A 20,803-nucleotide genomic window follows, 5' to 3' on the forward strand; every position below is an offset into this window, starting at 1 on the left:
TCTCATCTTCTACGTGTGATCCTCCATTTTTATTTATTTTTTTTCTTAATTAATTGTAGCTGTGTGCTTTTGGGCATTTAATTAAATTCCTATGTCACGAGGGTATAGTTAGTCGTGGCATGACTAACTTGATTGTCCAATGCTGATTTTTTTCTTTTATTTTTCTCCAAATTCACCAAAATTGTCTTTTATTTCATGCTTGTCGGAAATAAACAATACGCACCGAATTTAGGGAGAATCTAATCAAAATCAATCAAATATCGCATATGATATGAACATAAAACTCAAGCGATTTCTATTTATCAATTATAAGATTACAATCAACGTCAATATAGTAATATTATATTGCATACATAAACTTTAAATATAATAATAATAATAATAATAATAATAATAATAATAATAATGCATATACACTGAATTGTAACTCTTAGAATGGACAACATTCTCCATTTTACTTTTTCCCCTTCAAATAAATTATAGGAACATTATAAATTAATAAGGAATCCGAGGATATTTTTTTATTGATAATTTTTCTATATTTCGGTTTTTTTTATTTATTTTGATCAAATATTTGGATCAGTGTTACAAAATTATAAATATTGAATAATAGAAATAACACCCCATAATTACTATAATACATTTGCAACAAATATGTTACGTAACACAAAATACATAACCGTTTACGACACAATTTTATTTATATATGGTTTGTCTTCAATAATTATTTGAATGAGAATGAAATTCGATTAGTAAACAATTATATAAAGTACTTTATAATATACTATAAATAATTTATAAATTACAGTCAATCAACTATCCCATCATATCCTATTAGTAACACATCAAGGTGTATTTTGTCTGTGTAATTTCTTAAATAATTTTCAATAAATTTTTTTTCAATAAAATAACATTTTTTTAATAAGTATTTAATTAATTAATTTTTTTTACCTTTTGACTTTTGTTAAAATTATTTTGTATTATTTATTATTGTTTTTGGAACTAAAATTTAAAAATAGTACTGGTGAACACACCTTATATATTTATAAAATATATAAAAATAAAAAGAAAATATGTATTAGTATATTATTATATTTACTATAATAAAAAATTATATTTTTAAATATGACAATTTAAGATGATAAAAATGAGACTTTTAGTTAAAACATAATGCATATTATTTTCTATATTACTAATTCTATATATACCCCATTAAAAAAAAAAAAAAATTCAAATTAAACCACTAAATAAACAAATACTACTATTTTCAAAATGATTTAAACTTGTGTTTGTTTGGGGGTTTGAATTTTGGATTGGGATTTGAATAGTAAAAATTTTGAATTTGAATAGTTGTATGATGTGATATAAATAGGGTTTGATGTGATGTTTTGAATGTAAAATTGATTTTTAGTATAATATAAAAAAATGAAAAATAGGTGTTTGATTTGATGTTTTTGGGGGAAAAAATTGAATGAACAGTGAAAATCCTCCAAAATCCTTCAAACAAACACACCCTAAAATAACCTTTATCTAAGCAGTCCTTAAATGTTGTGAGAGGCTGAGAGCTAACAATATAAAATCAAATTAATTTAAGGTGACAATAATGTCCATATTTAAGAAGGAAGACGAATTAACACGGAATATATATCTGATTAAATAGTCTGTATAAATATGGTTTAACGAACAGCGCAACAAAAACGGAATAATATTTCACCAGTTAGATACATACAAAATTCCATACCCATCATTTTCGCTATTATTTCATATTTAAAGACATTCCTTGCAAATTGCATTTTGCACTTCCACGCGACTTAGGAAAAAATTGAAATTAAAGGGAAAATTTTGAAATTAAAGGATATGTGTTTACACGTATTTTTAAGTTTTTTTTTTATTTTTTTTAATTTTATTTTTATATGAATTGAGAACTGCAGTCGCTGCACGAAAATGTGTACTAAGTAAACACCAGTCGAACATAATATCTTGCAAATCAGATTTGATAAGGCAAGTCACACTAGGCCAATCATGTATGACATTAAGACATTGGAGGTTTGAACCTATGATTTCACGATTACGAGATCACCTCATATCCCAGATCATCCCTAACATAAAGTACTTTTTAATTTTGCTCTATACGTCCGGGGAAGATGTAAGAGACATAGTATTATAGACACTATAATTTAATACGTTAGGTAAGTAGTACAATTACTAAATTAAATAATTGTACCGTTATTTATTATTTTGAGACGAAAAAAATAAAAAATTTGTATTCTTTTTATGGGAGGGGTATTTCATTTCAATTTAATATTATTATTTATGTCAACTCATAATAAGATATCTCTTTGGAATAAGTATGAGTTTGTTTAGATATGATATTTTGGAAGTTTTTGGAAATTTGGAAGTTAAAAAAAAAAATAGTAAAAAGTTAGTATTTGATTTGATATTTTGCGTCAAAAGAAAATATATTTGATATGATATTTTTTGAAAAATAAATAATAACAAATGAATAAAAATGTATTATTTAAAACAAAGCCATATTATACATATTTTTTTATTTATATATTACTTAGATACTTTCGTACACCTCATATGTAAAATATATCAATGTTTTAGTTTACTAGTTTTTATCTTGAATTTCTATTTAAATAATGATTTATGGAGTATATATTATTTTATTAAATTGAATATTTTATATATTTTTCTTATATAAAATCATGGTGTGTTTGTTTGGGGGTTTGGATTTTGACTTGGGATTTGAATAGTAAAAATTTTGAATTTGAATAGTTGTATGATGTGAAATAAATATGTATTGATGTAAAGTTTTGAATGTAAAATTGATTTTTAGTATAATATAAAAAATGAAAAATAGTTGTTTGATTTGATGTTTTTGGAGGAAAAAAATTGGATAAACAGTGTAAATCCAATCAAATCCCCCGCAAACAAACACACCCTAAGGTTTCATATGGTAAAAATATTTAAATTTAATTTGTAAAAAAACATATCTAAACATATTCCTTTAAATTTATTTAAATTTTTATATTTTTTAATTATCATAAAAAAAATATTTCGGTTGGGGCAATGCGTTATGTGTTCGAATAACTAGGAGTGGAGAAAACGTATATGGGCTTTAGTTACAATTATTTTGCGCCTATTAATCGAACAAAAGCCCAAATTTGAGGCCCGCCCAACTTATATTGCGCGAAGTAATGAAAAGCCATGAAAATCCAGGACAGAAAGACGGATGATTCCTTCTTCTCCATTCCCAAACCCTTTCGCAAAGACAATTGAAACTCGTCTGAAACCCTACAGAGCGGAGGAAGCTATATCCAATGCGAACTGACCCATGAAAACCTTGGAATCTGAATTTCCGCCAGGCTCTCGTGCTCCTCTGCTTCGGATTTGTCACTACACCTAATTTTTTTGTTCTAACTTGCAGCCGCTCCGTTTTGGCGCGTTTGCACAAAATATACAATGTCGCTGCCTCCTCTAGTGTGCATACACATCACGGAGGACTCCGTTAAAGAATTGAAGAACTCGAATTCAAATTTCCGATTTTCTTCACCCGCTCCCGTGCTTCGATTTCTTTATGAGCTATGCTTCACGATGGTAAGAATTAGCCGATATTTGAAGTTATTTAGTGTTGGGAGGTTACTGCTACTACTATCGTTCTTTCTGTTTGCTTTAATTTTCTTGGCGAGTATTGTTGTAGTTTTGAGTCGCGGTTTTACCTGGCGCGCTGACTTCAGCTTTGTATCTTGTGATGTTTGGGTTTCTTTTTTCATCCATTCACGTTGGGATTTGAGTTTCCATGTGTATGGATATTTGGTTAATATGAAGATTTTAATTTTATTAGGTCAAAGGAGATTTGCCGTATCAGAAATCAAAAGCAGCATTGGAGGCTGTAGAATTTTCAGATTGTGGTCCGGATGCAGACGTTGGATCATATTTTGCTGATATTGTTTCTCAAATGGCCCAAGATGTGAGTTACTTCATGCTATTCCACAACAGGATAACTTCAAATGGTTTATAATTTTGTGATTTAGACATTTACGTTGAGCTGCATTTGAACCTTTTGAACACTGTGATGTGTAAGTACTGCTTTTATGTTGTTCTGGTAAGCTTTGAGCCTGTTGTGACAAAGAAACCTTTGTCTTTCCTATGTCATGTCTGCCCAGAGAACTTCAACGTTTATGTTTATAGTTCATATATTCTGAGGGGCTCCACCAGATACTGTAAGTAGATGCAGAACAAAATTGTAAAAGTGATCATAGATAAATGTGAAATTTGTTGAGCCAGAATAATGGTTTGATTATTTAGATTGATAAATGAGAGAACTAAAGGACACATATGGATAAAGCATGGAATGATGGTGAAATTTGCCTGTAGACACTGTGATTGTCACACCGCTCTAGATTGGCATCAATTTTTAAGATATCCATAACACCAATAATGCACTATGGAGCCAAATGCTGGGTTTATTGCTGATGAGAGTGGAAAAATGGGAGTAGTTGAACTTATACTCTTGTGATGGATGTGCCAGCACACTGAATTTGGTAAAATTAATAATAAGCGCAGAAGAGAGAAAGTTGGGCAACATCTATGCATGAGAAGATGAGAAATATGCTTATGAAGATTCAGTCACTTGTCTGAAAAATTCTAAATGCTTTAGTATAGCAGGTAGAAGTACAGATTCATGAGCTTATATTAAAAGGGTAGTGGAAAGCCTAAAAGAAATCATGCATGAACTGTAAGAAACCACATTTTACATTGCAAGTTAGATAAGAGACTGATTCAATGCACTGGGGATATGTGATTTATATGTCTGGCTCACACATGATGACGATGACTGAATCATACCCCACTTTGAAAACCTTATCAAAGAAACCTGGTGTGGAACTCCACTGTACATAAGAATGAGTAATACCTTTATGCTGAAAATTTTAAAATTATATCTTGTTTGGTGTTTCAGAAGTGGATTTGATCCGTAAAAATTATGTTGTTTACTGATTATTAATTTATAATATCGTGGATTTGTTGTGTGTTCTCTGAAGTTTGATTTATTGACTGCATGTGAATATTGTTTTGCCTTGTTCACTTCAGTTCGACACTTTCGTGTCACTCTGATTTCCTATGTCAATTCATGCAGCTTACCATGCCTAGTGAATATCGTGCTCGCCTTATTAAACTGGTTAGTGTCTAAATTTTGCATCTTTTTCCTGCTCCATTTCTTGTTTCCGATGTTCGAATGCCATATTGCCGTTAATGGAAAAACCTAACGTTAATCTAGTTGTTGGAACATTATAACCTGCTCTGGTAGGGTGTTAGAAACAAAATATACTTTATGGGAAAGGCTTCTGAAGGCTCATAGTATTTAACTTCGGTGAGATCTTTGCTAGTAAATTGATGTCTTGTTGACCCACAGAGGTTGCTACACTGATGTTCATTATCTTATGCACATGTTCTGCTCAAAACTTGCGAGGATGGGTGGTTAGAAATATACAGGAAATCTGCTGTACACATCATGGTTAAGGACACAATTGGACCTTAATGGACCTGTAACTTGGCTACTTGCAACTCTAGTACATTACAAATTTTATTTTATCAATTGCTAAATGGCTTAGGTTATAAAAATTAATATATTGATGGATCCGAAGTAGCCAATTCAAATAGTGAAGTCAGCATCAACCTGTTTTGTGACACCGAGAATTAGGATTGCTAGTTAGCTTTTCAAAAAGAAACTCATATGATCTTTTCATTCTAAAAATGGCTGTCTTTTCTCATGCAATCAGTTTCACTTTTTTCCTTATAATCTCATGCTTCCTTTTCTCTTTTTGTTTACAATTCTTCCAGGCGAAATGGCTGGTGGAATCTGCACTGGTGCCTTTAAGATATTTTCAGGAGCGCTGTGAGGTTGGGCAATATTACTTGGAGTTTTTCTTTTCAGCTATCTTTGAGGAATGTTAATGGGAGGAACTAATGTTTCCAATTGTTTCTTGTGTTATAGGAAGAGTTTCTGTACGAGGCTGAGATGATAAAGATAAAAGCTGCTGATCTGAAGTCTAAAGAGGTATCTTGAATTTACTTTCATTTTCTGTATGTCTGCACATATTGTTTATGATAGAAGCATTTTTATTCTATTTGAACTTTAATATGGTGTGGTGACAGGTCCGAGTAAATACACGTCTTCTTTATCAACAAACCAAGTTTAACTTACTCCGGGAAGAAAGTGAGGGCTATGCCAAACTGGTATGCTATATAAGCTGTTTGCCGTACTATACTAAAATTGTAAGGAATTTAATTATTTTTGTGCTGGTTGACTTTTGGTTAAGAATATGATAATTTATTAAGATTATTTAAATTCTGTTGCTATCTTTATCTGATAGCCTTTTCTTTTGGGGTCGTCTTTTCCTTGATTTTGTTCACAATAGTATTTTAGCTCAACACAATATAGTTATTTGCACGGAAACCCGATGGATTTGATAATGACGTGAGAAGGAATTGATAAATAGGTGAGTTTATTTATTATTGATGAACATTATTAAGAGTTACTCTTTGAGGAATAAATGTGTACCCTAAGTGGATCTTTGGTTGAACGTTACTAATAATCAAAATATAAGTCCTTGGATCTCATTTAAAGTTTTGAACATTACTCTGATTGTGTGTTATGTTCCACAAATTATTTTCTTCTACTAGCTTACGATTGTTTCTTTTCTCAAGTTCTTAAGCTAACATTTTTCAAAAATTTTGTAGGTTACCCTGTTATGTCAGGTTCCTGAATCATCAAGTGAAACTGTATCAGTTGCAACAGTTGGCATTATTAAGGTTTATACTGATCTTTTATATACTCTGCTGAACTTTCTTCTCTCGTAGTTTCTAATTTCTGTTATACTTGCAGTCATTAATTGGCCACTTTGATCTGGATCCAAATCGAGTTTTTGATATTGTAAGTTGGATCAGCTTGCTATTGCTTTTTCTTCAGTTATTTATTTATTTTGGGTATTATATTGTTGGTTCTTGCTTCATCCTTGGTTTTAACTTAATGCAAATAAATTCATACAAGAGAATGTAATTTCAGGTATTGGAGTGCTTTGAACTTCAGCTTGATAACAACGTTTTCTTGGATTTGATCCCAATATTTCCCAAGGTATAGTGCCGACTCTGGCACTAGTTTGTCATTGCTCTTCTCTTTACCTTTTTTTCTGTGCTTGAGAATGTGCTTGATTTTGCTTTCTGGCTAATTGTCAAGGCTGTTACAGTGGATTGTGGTTTGATGCTTTGGTTTAATTTTTTTTCCCTGAGAGTAACTAGTAGTATCATGTTTACTTATATACATAATATATAATGTTCAACTTGGTTAAGGCAGGACCGTTTTATGCACCAGTTATAATTAATATTATAGTTCCTTCTCATTTCTGCAGTCCCATGCATCGCAAATCCTTGGATTCAAGTTTCAATATTACCAGCACATCGAAATCAACACTCCTGTGCCAGCTGGGCTCTATCAACTCACGGCTTTGTTGGTGAAACAAGAATTCATTGATGTTGATAGCATGTGAGTAAGCCACATATGGGTTATCTTTGTTGTTCAAGCTGGTTTCATTGTCACTGTCTTCCTTCTGCTTTACTTGTATGTATTGAAATTTCTACCACAGAAAATCCCTTCTTCAAGTGTTTCAATTTTTTTTTCATTTTTGTCATAGTAATGCAATCTCAAGGGACCATTGCCTCATTCCTATGTTCTCATGTCACTTAAATCGGTGGGATGTGCTGGCAAATTATGTCAATTCTGTTGATTGTAGCCAGGAGTGCTATCCATGTATGAAGATCTGTGGATGTCCTTAATCTGCTGGAGTCTTAAGCATTTGATATTGTTCCAACTTTTATTGCTTAATGATTCCTGTTGAAGGTTCTTCATTGAAGCAATGAATCTTACTATGAGTTTACTTAATTTAGATTTATGATTGTAGAAGTTTGTCCCTTTGTTAATACAACTTTTATAGTGAAAGTGATAGCAAAAGATTAGTTTCACTGTAACTGTTATTTTCTATTTTTTTCCCAATACAGTTTTGAGGGATATACCTAGAATGGAAAGTAAATAATATATAATGTTGGTGAAGTGTAGAACATTATATATATTCTTTGGCAACTTTTGGTTCTGTCAATCTTCCTTTTTCTCCTACTCTGTTGGATGACTGCATATCTATTGATAGTTTCTGTTTTTATCATTCTCGAGCATTTCAACACAGCTAGTTATGTTCTTATTCAATGTCGATCCAGTATTCTCATTTGCTATGTCATTCTTTCAGATATTCGCATTTGCTCCCCAAGGATGAGGACGCAATTGAACATTATAATACCTTTTCAGCTAGAAGGCTTGATGAGGTGATTCAATTTGAATTATTAGATTTCTTGCTGTTCCATTGACATTACATCTCTAATTTTGCCTCAGGTTGTGTTTCTTGATATTTACATTTATCTTATATATATATCTACTAGATTTTTTAGTTCCTCATTTTATTTCTTTAATTTGTTTGTAATCTCAGCACGCACTTCTTTGTGTGTTTATCTGGATCACTATACCATTCCAAAAGTTGACACTTTGTGTGTACTTTAGTTAAATTTTGATCTATTAATTTGTCTAATTTTGTTTTTGATTTTTATGAACCATTGAATATTGAATTTAAGAAATTGCTACACCACCACTGTACTGAACAGGCAAATAAAATTGGAAAGATTAATCTTGCTGCAACTGGTAAGGATCTCATGGATGATGAAAAACAAGGGGATGTGACAGTAGATCTTTTTACTGCTTTGGACATGGAAACAATGGCTGTCGTTGAAAGGTCCTCAGAGCTTACCAATAATCAACCTCTAGGGTTACTCATGGGCTTTCTGGCTGTGGATGACTGGTAATTGAATTCTTTAGATGCAAATAGTTTTGAATATATTTTCTGATAATTGTTGACTTCTGCTTTCTCCCTCTTTATCTTTTGATTCCTTTCTTTTTTATGAAGGGACGAAATATATTTCAAATTTGATTATACTTCATCTTCATTCTGTTTAATGTCATGGGGTTATTACCATTGTTAGTTATTGTAGACTTGGTTGAGAATTCAGGATCAAAATATGCAACAAAAGGATTATGACTTTGTCTTATATTCTCGGAGCTTGTTCTAATGTCCTTTTTTTTTTTTTTTTCCTTCTCGGTTGCATTCTATGTCAGGTTACATGCTCATCAACTGCTTGAGCGCTTGTCACCACTTAATCCAGTGGAGCACATTCAAATTTGTAATGGTCTGTTTAGGTAATATGCAAATAAATTTTGGGATGTTGGTTCAAATTAAGTGAATTCTTATAATACACCCTCTCTTAGTATTCTCTCTGTCTTTCCTACTTTCCTTATTTTCGTCTTTTACGATGGACAGATGGAGTTCATTTTTTTAATACTGCTAGACTCAATTTTTTCACAGGCTCATTGAAAAATCAATTTGTTCGGCCTACAAATTGATATGTAGAATGCCAAATTCATCTGCTGGCGAGTCAGAGACAGGAAGTTCATCAATCAAACAATGCTTTATTAATCTGCCCAAAGAGCTGTTTGAAATGCTTTCTTCTGTTGGACCCTATCTTTATCACGACACTTTACTACTGCAGAAGGTCTGGTCTTGTAGTTAAATGAAAATTATTGTCAATTTGGGTTCATGATTTGACTACTCTTTCCTGGACACTGTATCTGTTATGCAGACTGCCAGAGTATTGAAAGCTTATTACCTTTGTGCCCTGGAGCTTGCTGGTAACGGCGATCAGCCATTCAATGCAGAATCTGGTATAGAGGAAATTCAGAATCCTCGCTTTCACATGAAGGATGCTAGATTAAGAATTGAGGAAGCGCTTGGAACATGTCTTCTTCCTTCTTTGCAGTTGATACCTGCAAATCCTGCTGTAGGGCAGGAGATATGGGAACTCATGAGTCTTCTTCCCTATGAGGTTACTACTGCCAATAAACCTTTTGTGGTTCAAATAAACCATATAAGATTCATGGTGCTAAAATTTGTTTGATAGGTTCGTTATCGGTTATACGGTGAATGGGAGAAAGATGATGAGCGCTTTCCGATGCTTTTGGCAGCTAGACAAACTGCAAGGGTACAAGTATTTTATTGTGGTTTTTTTGGATCGTATCAATTTTCTTGTTCTTCACAATATAATAAACTGGTCCTCGCAGTTGGATACTCGACGTATATTAAAACGTCTTGCCAAGGAAAATCTAAAGCAGCTTGGAAGAATGGTTGCTAAATTAGCGCATGCAAATCCAATGACAGTTCTTCGAACTATTGTTCATCAGGTACTTGTTCATTTGTAGTGGAGATTGCTCCAGTTGAGACTCAACATTCTCTTAAGTATCTGTTGTTGACTTCACTGTGCAGATAGAGGCTTACAGGGATATGATAGCTCCTGTTGTTGATGCATTCAAGTATTTAACACAGGTGCATATATGCATGCTGCTTCGATTTTGTGTTTGTCTCTGTTTTTTTCGCAACTAGGATTTACGGCAATTGGTCTAATGAGGGAGAACAGTGAAATATGACCTTTGGATTATGTTTATAGAGTATGCCTGTATTTCCTCAATGTTTGAAAGAAGTATTTGTTCAAGCCTGAATTTACTCCCTTCGTCGAATTCTCAAATTTTTCTTGTTTCCTCTGCTTATCAAATATTCACTGTGCCCTTTCTAAGATTTTAAATATATTAGCAAAAGTGCTTACACAAATAGTTTGAATGAAATGATCAAATCATATTCATTACATGTGGATACCTGCTTCTCTGGCAATGTCGCTTTACTTTTTATTTTTTGGTATCATACTTACAGATTTTAATATAAAAGATTACCCGGGCATGTTCTCTTGGTCAATTTTTGCTTTTACTTCCAGTTTCACTTTTGTCATTTCAGCTGATAGATTTTGATCCTTGCCTATGCATTGATTTCTTAACAGCTTGAGTATGACATCTTGGAGTATGTTGTGATTGAACGGTTGGCTCAAAGTGGACGAGAAAAGCTTAAAGATGATGGTCTCAATTTGTCAGACTGGCTCCAGTCTCTGGCGTCATTTTGGGGACACCTGTATGGCTCTTTTCCACTTCATCTCTTTGATATAATTGTTTATTCCAATATATACTCTTACATGCTGCTCAGTTGTCCAGTTTTTACCCAATCTAGTCAGTGGAAGTGAAGTATTAGAATGTACACTTCAGATGCAACTCGTGGCTTGTTATAATTGTAGAATAGTGTCTCTTAGATGTCTACCAAGCGGGTTAATGCATCATGTTCATCTGTTCTCTATTTCTGTTTTTTGGTTCCTCGTTGATGCATATTTTCTGGGTGATAAGTGTGCTTTTAGACTTGTTTTTATATTATTCTGTATTAAGGGAATTCTTATCTTTTGAGTCTAAAGTATTTAGTCTTATTGTAACAATCATTTCTCTAAAGAACTTAGATTTCATGGGATGCTGTACTCAGTTGCGAGTTGCTGATTATTTCTGGCGATGCTGGTTACTGGAGCTGGAAATTTAGTGCTTCTGGCAGACTTGGATGTTTGAAATCAGTGTGCTTTCTCTAATGAATTTTAATTGTGGGCAAGAACAAACCGGATACCTTAGAGATGATGGGTAAAGGCTTAATTCGTTTGGGGGATAAAGATGCCATCCTGAGGAGGACAGAACAGTTCAGTGAATCCTTCTTGCCTACTTAGTTTCCCCTTCTCATACTCAAGTGATTTGGGGATGAAGAGGTCATTCTGAGAGGAGAGGACAGTGCAATAAATCCTGCCTGCCTATTTAGTTTCCCCTTCTCATGCTCAATGCCCAAGTTCTGTCATGAGGCACTTTGAGGTTTTAGCATTGGGTAGTGAAAGATGTTGACTTCTTTTAATGTGCAATAACATGATGCTATTGGGTTTGTTTCGCCTTATTGGCAAATATGCATCTTTAGCGTCGGGAGACACTAGCTTTTATTTCATGGCTTGATGGGTGGAACAAAATATCTGCTGACATCTTAGACAAACTAACTCGTTAATTGGGACAGGTCATAGAGGATTGGGGGGTATTGTTTGCTGAAATTATATTTAGGATATAAGATCAATGCATTAGTACAATGAGAAGAATGATAAAGTATTTGGAGTATATGTTATGAGCACAGAAGAAAAGATACATTGTTGGCACTGATGATGATCATCTGCTGTTTGAAATTCTTTGGGATGTACATCTACCTGCCAATCATGTAGTGAAGATTGGACGAGCCATGTGTTGGATGACATCATAGTTCTGAATGATTTCTAGCCCTCAGAATATTTTGGTTGCTCCTATCTGCTGATTTGGGATACAAATTGCATGCTGCTAAGTTGGCTTGTGATGATGTAGTCTTTGCATCATCGGATATCTTTTTGAAGAACTGTTTCATGAACAAAATTTGCCAAGAAGACTTTCACATTCAGATTTTTGTCAGGGTTGCATTAATGGGGTTAAGCATCAAGAATGGTTTATCAACAATTCTGTGAATAGATGGGAGGTTTATTGGAAAGGGATCTTTTTTATTGCTTCCTTGTTTTAATGGGAGGTTCATCTTGCTTCAAATTATATCTGCCACTGCTGCTTTGAAGATTCAAAGATTTTGTTTCTCCTGTGCCTCATCCTCCAAAGCTCTCCAGTTTCAGTTACCAAATGAATGTAAGATAGCTGAGAGACATTTAACAGCAGCATGAACTTCCGAGTCATAGCTCAAAAAGAATAAAAATTTTCTTCATGCAGATGTTGGATGTACAAAATGCTAATAGACAGTAACCAATGAGTGTAGATGGTTTCTACTTGTTGTCATTGTGATCTTTGTGCTACTTGTGGTTTTTAATAGCGCTCGTATTATCATTAGTCTTGGAATACCTCGTTGAATTTTCTGACACATCAAACACTAGCATCTCAATTTATATTCAGATGGTTATTGGTTTAGATTTGGGTTATGTGCATTCTTTTTAGACATCATCATCTCATGTTACAAATTTTATCACAACCACCTTAGCCTTAGCTTTAGTTAGAAGGGCTCCTGTGGGGCTAGGGGAGGGGGGGGTGCTTGTTGGCTTGTGAAGCAATTTTGTGGGCCTTTTGCAGTCGAATGTTTTGATCTTAATTCTATTTATCTCTGGATTTAAATTATAATTGGATTATGAGACTGTCAACTTAATCATTATTGGTGACATGGCCTGCTCTGATCCATATCATTTGGACAATTTGATACAACTTCCCTTATTCGTGTCTGGTGTTCTGAGGAAGTATTTTCAGGGAATTTCTTTTCAATTTATAGTTTCTTTTTCTTTTCTTTTTTGTTAAATTATATTGTCATAGCATTCTACCTTTTCATGGGTCATTTTAGTTGAGTTTTGTCAATGATGTCTGGATTGCAATGCCATTTATGAAGTGATGGTCTAGTTTATTTTGTGTCACTGTTTTAATTTGATTTAGAAGACATGATGTTTGGTTGAGCCATTTTATTTGTTTCTAGGTGTAAAAAGTATCCATCAATGGAACTAAGGGGCCTCTTCCAGTATTTAGTAAACCAATTGAAGAAAGGCAATGGGATCGAGCTAGTTCTACTGCAGGTAGTTTTAGTTTGATAACCTATTTTGGTACTCAGTATTTGTTACTGAGCATATCTGTTTGAAATTTTTCATGGTATAGGAATTAATCCAGCAAATGGCTAACGTACAATATACTGAAAACATGACTGAGGATCAACTAGATGCCATGGCAGGAAGTGATACCCTGCGTTATCAGGCTACTTCATTTGGCATTACAAGGAATAACAAGGTACACGTTGAAATAATTATGGATATATAATAACAGGGAAAAAGAGAACGGCAGGCAACTGATTTTCAATTATTTAGTTCTGTTTATTAATGGGGCAATATTGTTGAAACAAAATGTGAAAACTACACTATCTAATTGCAAAACTGATGATTACTGGATTGAAATATTCCATGTACCATCTTTATTGAAATTATGGTTAATCCATCATTACATCCTTCTTTTCCCTGTTTTTTACAGTTAGCAAGGTCTTTTGCTGCCAAACTACTTCACTAATGTTTATTTATTGAGTTTATATTTGGGCATGCAAACAAGATTAGAACTGCTAACAAAATGAAAATTTCTGGTTGGTGTGTGACAGTTCATTCTGAAGCACCTCTATTAAGCATGTGATATATCTATTTCATTTTTAGAGTTGCTGCTACCATACTTTGTCTGCTTTTTGTAATTTAAGAGTATCAAACATTTTTACAGTTTGTTGGCCTTGTACTATTAACTGTTATGTGTTTCCATGCCTGATTTATTTGAAAAAAAATATTCCTGTCTTATTTATTATGCTTCACAAGCTTTCGAAGTACATTGACTGGAAAAACTCTTGGAGCATATAAGCATATCCATAAGCTAGTTGATTTCGAATGGGTACCTATTCTATCAAACTCTCGTGAGCAACTAAGAGTAAGATATTTGAGAAAATTTGTTTGACTCTGATGATAATTGCATCATTGTCCATATACTTACTTTTAGCATGCAAATGTGAACCTTTTTAAAAGTAAATTGAGCTTTATGTAATTTTTGACAATGCACGTCAGCAGATTTTGATGTTCTTTTATGTTTCTGAGGTTTCCCAATCCTTTTTGCAGGCAGTGATTAAGTCCACTAATCGGCTTAGAGATTCTTTGCTCCCTAAAGAGGAACCTAAATTGGCTATTCCTCTTCTGCTTCTGATTGCACAACATCGTTCTGTGTAAGCTTTTAATTAATAATTGAATAGAAGTCTTAATGCTGAGTTGGAAAAGTTGTTTTTGTTCTGGCAAATGTGTTTTTATGGGTGTGGAGGTCTTTTCTGTTATACATGTTCAATAATGATTCATCTTTCATGTCAATGAGGATTGAAGAGCATAGCATTTCCTTAATTTCTCTTTTCCATCTGGATGCTCGCAGATTTGGATTTGGATTTTTTGGTTTTTTTATTTTTATTTTTTCTTGCATATTTAATTTAGGCTGTTGCTTAAATGCTCTTAACAAACATATATGTAATGATTTTTTTCTGTGTTTCCCATGTAGGGTTGTCATTAAAGCAGATGTTTCTCATATCAAAGTGGTCAGTGAACAGTTTGATAGATGTCATGGAACACTTCTTCAATATGTGGAATTTCTTTGTAGTGCTGTGACTCCTACATCTGCTTATGCATTACTGATACCCACTCTTGATGAACTTGTACATCAATATCATCTTGATCCAGAGGTATTCTTAAACTATTTTTGTGTAGTTCCCAACAACATATAAATTTCTATAGTAGATAATTAATTCTGTTAAAGTTTTGTTGTTCGTCTCTATCCATTAGGTTGCCTTTCTAATTTATCGGCCTGTGATGAGACTCTACAAGTGTCAAAATAATTCCAGTTCCTTCTGGCCTCTAAATTGTAACGAAGCAATGAACTCAACAGCTGCTGCCGAAAAGGAGCTTGAACCTATAGATTCAGCTGACAAATTGGTGTTGGATCTTGGATCTTCTCGAAAGCCTGTTTTGTAATAGCTCCCAGCTTTCTTTATCTTTTAGTTTAAAATTCAGTTTGTTTACAGTATTCCGCTCTATAATTGATTCTCACCAGAACCCCTTATTTGATGACTTATTTTGTAGGTGGTCCAATCTTCTTGAGACTGTCAAGACTATGTTACCTCCAAAAGCCTGGAATAGCTTGTCTCCTGATTTGTATGCAACCTTCTGGGGTCTTACTTTATATGATCTGTATGTACCAAGAAGTCGCTATGAATCTGAGATTGGAAAGCTACATGCTTCTCTTAAAGCTCTTGAAGAGCTTGCTGATAATTCTAGTTCTGCAATTACTAAACGTAAAAAAGAGAAAGAAAGGATTCAAGAGTCTCTGGATCGATTAGCAATGGAGCTCCAGAAGCATGAAGAACATGTTAAGTCTGTGCATAGTCGACTTGCTCATGAAAAAGATACATGGTTGAGTTCTTGCCCGGATACTTTGAAAATCAACATGGAATTCTTGCAGCGTTGTATATTCCCTCGCTGTACGTTCAGTATGCCAGATGCTGTTTATTGTGCCATTTTTGTAAATACACTCCATTCCTTGGGAACACCATTTTTCAACACCGTGAACCACATTGATGTTCTGATATGTAAAACCCTGCAACCCATGATATGCTGCTGCACTGAGTATGAAGTGGGCCGCTTGGGGAGGTTCCTGTTTGAGACACTGAAGACTGCTTATCATTGGAAGGTCGGTGATGACGATGTCATATAATTTGAATCTGGTTCACTTCATACATGCATCATTAATAGGGAATATTTTATATTTGATTCTGTTGCTCTTGTTCTGTTCTAACCAACAATTCTGGTGTTTAGAGTCATGAATCAATATATGAGAGGGAATGCGGAAACATGCCTGGATTTGCTGTCTATTACAGATATCCAAACAGCCAGCGTGTCAATTATGGACAATTTATCAAGGTAAGTTAATGGATTAATTATAATTGCTATTAGTTTTGCCGTTCGATACTTATCTTTTTTAACACTCTTATTCGGATTGTCATTCACTTAATTGTTGGCAGCCATATTTTAATTGTAGAGAAAGGTATTGAGTTATTTTTATCTCCTGAAAGTCCCATCTAATATATGTACATTGCATTGCTACATCTATTTCAAACTCCTTAAATTCAAATATCCTGTTTCCTGCCCGTATAGGAAGATTTTAATCTTTTTGTTTGGATGTGCTGGAGTAATGGTAAAAGATTGATTTCAAATAGGTTTTTGACATGATATAAATAGGTGTAATGTAATGATTTTGAGTGTAAAATATTATTGAACAGTGCTAGATTGGATGTGAAAATACATCCAAACACACCCAAAATGTTTTACTTGGTCATGTTTTCCACTGCTAATCAATACCTTACAAAAGCATTTGGCTTTTTCTGCCTAAAAAAGTGACGACAGTGTCAGGTATGCTTTATCTATTTGTTGTGTGTGGATGCAAACATATCTTTTTATGATTGAACTTGCACGTAAGGTTTCTCCGCGTAGATTTTGCATGTTGGTCTCTTCTATGCCCTCACTTTCATGATACATCTACCTTAACCATTGTGTATTGTTCACAATAATGTTCTATCATGTTCTCAGAATGTGTTGACTTGAATAAACTAAATCGGATAGTGCGACTGGTTTTGATTTGTTGCACTTCATGCACTTAACCTATTAAGTGGCAATTTTGCTTCTTTGAAGGTGCACTGGAAATGGAGCCAAAGAATCACGAGGCTGCTGATACAGTGCTTGGAATCAACTGAGTACATGGAGATTCGGAATGCACTTATTATGCTAACAAAAATCTCGAGTGTTTTTCCTGTCACTCGGAAGAGCGGAATTAATCTTGAAAAACGGGTAAGATGTTTATTTATTCTTTACTGATTGCTTTCAGAGTAGCTCCATGACATCAATTGTTTATTTTCATATTTCTCAGGTAGCTAAAATCAAAAGCGATGAAAGGGAGGATCTCAAAGTTTTGGCAACTGGTGTTGCTGCGGCTTTGGCTGCACGAAAGGTAAGTTATCCTTGTAGTTCGTTTAATAATTGATTGTACTACAACACTGGGATGCCTCTATTTATTCTCCCTTGGGTATTTGAGTCCTGAGATAATCTTAGACTGGTTCTATCCTTCTTTTTTGATAGTTTGGCTCATGCAGATGGTGAGAATTATTAGATAGAACGGATATTCACTTGATTTATTATTGGGTGTACTTTATATAATTACCATATGCGGCCACATTCTTGTGCAATATGTATGTTTTTATACAAACTGGTAGCTTTGTTAAATATGAATGCCCTGTCCTGTTCTGAATTTTACCTTGTTTTTAAATATTGGCAGCCATCATGGGTAACAGATGAGGAATTTGGCATGGGTTTTCTTGATATAAGGCCGGCCCCTGTGCCTGCTTCCAAGTCTTTATCGACAAATAATACTGCTTTGCAGAATGGGGCTGATCACAGTGCTTCTCAATCCGAGCAACATGGGAGTAGATCTGCTTCTGTGGGGAGCTTGCATTCAGATTCTGGGAATTTGGGTAAAGATCCTAGGAGATCTGATGGTAAGATTGTATGAACTGTAATAACTTCCCAACCCATCTCATTTGAAAGTGGAACTTGGACAATCATTAGGTCTAATACTCATTGTTGCTGTTAACCTGTCCCCTATAGATAATGGAAAGCAGGTTGATGAATTGGCTAACAAACAACAGGAAGACAACCCTAAAGTTACTGCCAAGACATCTGTGGAACCCGAGGTAAGAATTGGGTTATGATTTCTTAATTTTTTGTTTGCTTCGGCTAAGCTACTCCAATGTATTTTCAGTTCAGGTTTTAGGATTTCATATTATTTTTAGCAGAATTCACATGATAAGTTTTTCACTAGGACTTTAATTGCTGTTGCTGCTGCTAGTAAGTAGATATCCTTTGATAAGATGGCAGTGACAGCATTCGTGAGGGACTTTCATTATACTTGCACTCATTTCATGTTACTTTTTGAGAACTATTCAAGGCTAATATAGCAACTAAACCTTTATATTTGTTAAAAGTGTATCACGTGGTGGTAGTTAAAGATTTGTTAGATTATTATTTTGTACATACATCTTATTTAAATTATTTTCACTTTCTATAATAAGAAGTCGCTAATGTAGGTGAAGCCCACAGTGAAACGGCCTGCAGCTGTTGGTTCAGTTGCTAAGCAGACAAAACAGGATATTGCAAAAGAGGAGGGTAAACCTGGGAAAGCAGTTGGTAGAACTTCAGGCTCTTCATCTGGTTGATACAGATCTATTTACTTATCATCATATGATAGGAGATATCGAATTGCTAATTCTTGTTTCGCAACTTCAGGAAATGCTACTATCCCTACTACTTCTACTAAATTGGCAAATACTTCAGAAACTAAGACAGAGACCATGAATGCAAAATCTTCCGATTCACGTGTTCATGGCGGGAAAGATGATGGCAGTGAGTATTCAGATATGCATAAACAATCAACATCAAGGTCAATTCATTCTCCAAGGCAGGACAATGTTCCGACAGCTTCTAAAGCTGGTGAGAAGCCTCAAAAGAGAGCCAGTCCAACTGATGACCATGACCGGTTAAATAAGCGAAGGAAAGGAGATACTGATTCAAGAGAGATAGATTCCAGTGAGGTTCGTTTGTCTGAGAAAGAAAGGTCAGGCGATGCCCGATCACTGGAGAAACCACATTCTGCTACATCAGAAAAGGTAAGCCCTGATGACCAGAGCAGTAGCAGGCTTAAAGATAAGCCAGTGGACAGATCAAAAGAAAAGGGTGGCGAAAGGTACGATAGAGATTATAGGGAAAGATCAGAGCGTACTGAGAAGTCACGAGGTGATGATTTTTTATCTGAGAAGATGAGAGATAGGTCCCTTGAGAGACATGGAAGAGAACGATCTGTTGAGAGAATCCAAGATAGAGGTGCAGAGAGCAATTTCGATAGGATAGCTAAGGATGACAGAAACAAAGCCCGGTATAGTGAAGCATCCGTAGATGACAGATTTCATGGGCAAGGTTTGCCTCCCCCTCCGCCTCTGCCGCCTCATCTTGTTCCCCAGTCACTGAACGCAAGCAGGAGGGACGAGGATGTTGACAGGCGATTCGGAAATGCCAGACATGGGCAAAAGCTTTCTCCAAGACACGAAGATAGAGAAAGGCGGAGATCTGAAGAGAATGCTTCTGTTATACAAGATGATGCAAAGCGAAGAAGAGGAGAGGATTTACAAGACAGAAAGCGTGAAGAACGTGATGTAGCAGCGTCAGTCAAGGTAGCCGGAGTTACTTTTGATCATTCCACAGATTTATATTTTGTTGCTTTCTTTCTGATGATTTGATATTTACAAGTAGATGGATGAGAGAGACAGGGATAAAGGAAATGCAACCAAGGAGGATCTCGATTTAAATGCTTCGAAGAGGAGGAAGCTCAAACGGGAGCATATTGTATCTGAGCCTGGAGAGTATTTACCAGCAGCACCTCCACCTCCCATTCCGATGAATATGTCACAGCACGATGTAAGAGACAGAGGCGATCGAAAGGGTGGTGTAGTCCAACGTCCTGGTTATATAGAAGAACCCGGTCCCAGAATCCACAACAAAGAGACACTCAGCAAGGCAACTCGTCGTGATATAGATCCGTATCCTTAAATTATTGTGTTTCACTTCTTTTGCAGTCCTACACATGATTATTTGCTTCGCCTTCCGTATATATTTTAAGAATAATGCTCGATTACTTTGAAATGAATTTTCCGCTATGGATTCCTTGACTGTCATTTTCAGAATGTATGACAGAGAATGGGACGATGAGAAGAGACAAAGAGCTGAACCAAAGCGGAGGCACCGTAAATAGATGAACACAACTTCCAGCCGAGCTCCAGGTGTAAAAACTAACTGGCTGGCGCGCAAAATTCCTGGTATTGTCGACTCCATTACTTCCTCAACACATATTAGTTTGTTTCCATCTCTGAGCTGTTCCAAAATTTTTTGTGGCGTGTTGATTGTTGGGGAAGAAGGCTATGCTATTCCTGGTGCAATTACCTTAATTAGATTTCGTGTTGTGAAATTGTGTACTGGAAAAATAAATTTTTTGAGTGTTGCATACACTGTAGATTGCCACAAATTCAATATTTAATCAAAATCAACACATTCTTGGATGGATGAATTGTCACAAAATCAT

At 34.7% G+C, this 20,803-nt stretch overlaps 1 protein-coding gene across 2 annotated transcripts; it reads left to right on the forward strand.

The window, feature by feature from the left end:
* The first annotated feature begins 3,235 nt into the window (after positions 1-3,235).
* On the forward strand, positions 3,236-20,780 carry LOC127260643 (THO complex subunit 2). 2 transcript variants are annotated; one of them, XM_051288480.1, is made up of 34 exons: positions 3,236-3,603; positions 3,851-3,976; positions 5,144-5,185; positions 5,848-5,907; positions 6,002-6,064; positions 6,163-6,243; positions 6,748-6,819; positions 6,893-6,940; positions 7,073-7,141; positions 7,416-7,549; positions 8,304-8,379; positions 8,713-8,906; positions 9,221-9,301; positions 9,468-9,654; positions 9,742-9,984; positions 10,060-10,140; positions 10,220-10,339; positions 10,422-10,481; positions 10,987-11,114; positions 13,542-13,638; positions 13,718-13,846; positions 14,704-14,807; positions 15,128-15,308; positions 15,409-15,593; positions 15,706-16,312; positions 16,438-16,542; positions 17,311-17,466; positions 17,546-17,626; positions 17,951-18,170; positions 18,280-18,365; positions 18,759-18,882; positions 18,958-19,898; positions 19,978-20,264; positions 20,407-20,780. In XM_051288480.1, the coding sequence occupies exons 1-34, from the start codon at positions 3,469-3,471 to the stop codon at positions 20,474-20,476; spliced, it is 5,373 nt and encodes a 1,790-aa protein (XP_051144437.1). In that variant the 5' UTR covers positions 3,236-3,468; the 3' UTR covers positions 20,477-20,780. The 2 variants fall into 2 exon arrangements, with proteins under 2 accessions (XP_051144437.1, XP_051144438.1); XM_051288481.1 differs by having other exon boundaries at positions 18,759-18,858.
* The last annotated feature ends 23 nt before the right edge of the window (positions 20,781-20,803 follow it).

The sequence above is a fragment of the Andrographis paniculata genome, unplaced genomic scaffold (genome assembly GCF_009805555.1).
Source record: "Andrographis paniculata isolate CXL003 unplaced genomic scaffold, ASM980555v1 Contig62END, whole genome shotgun sequence".
NCBI lineage: Eukaryota > Viridiplantae > Streptophyta > Magnoliopsida > Lamiales > Acanthaceae > Andrographis > Andrographis paniculata.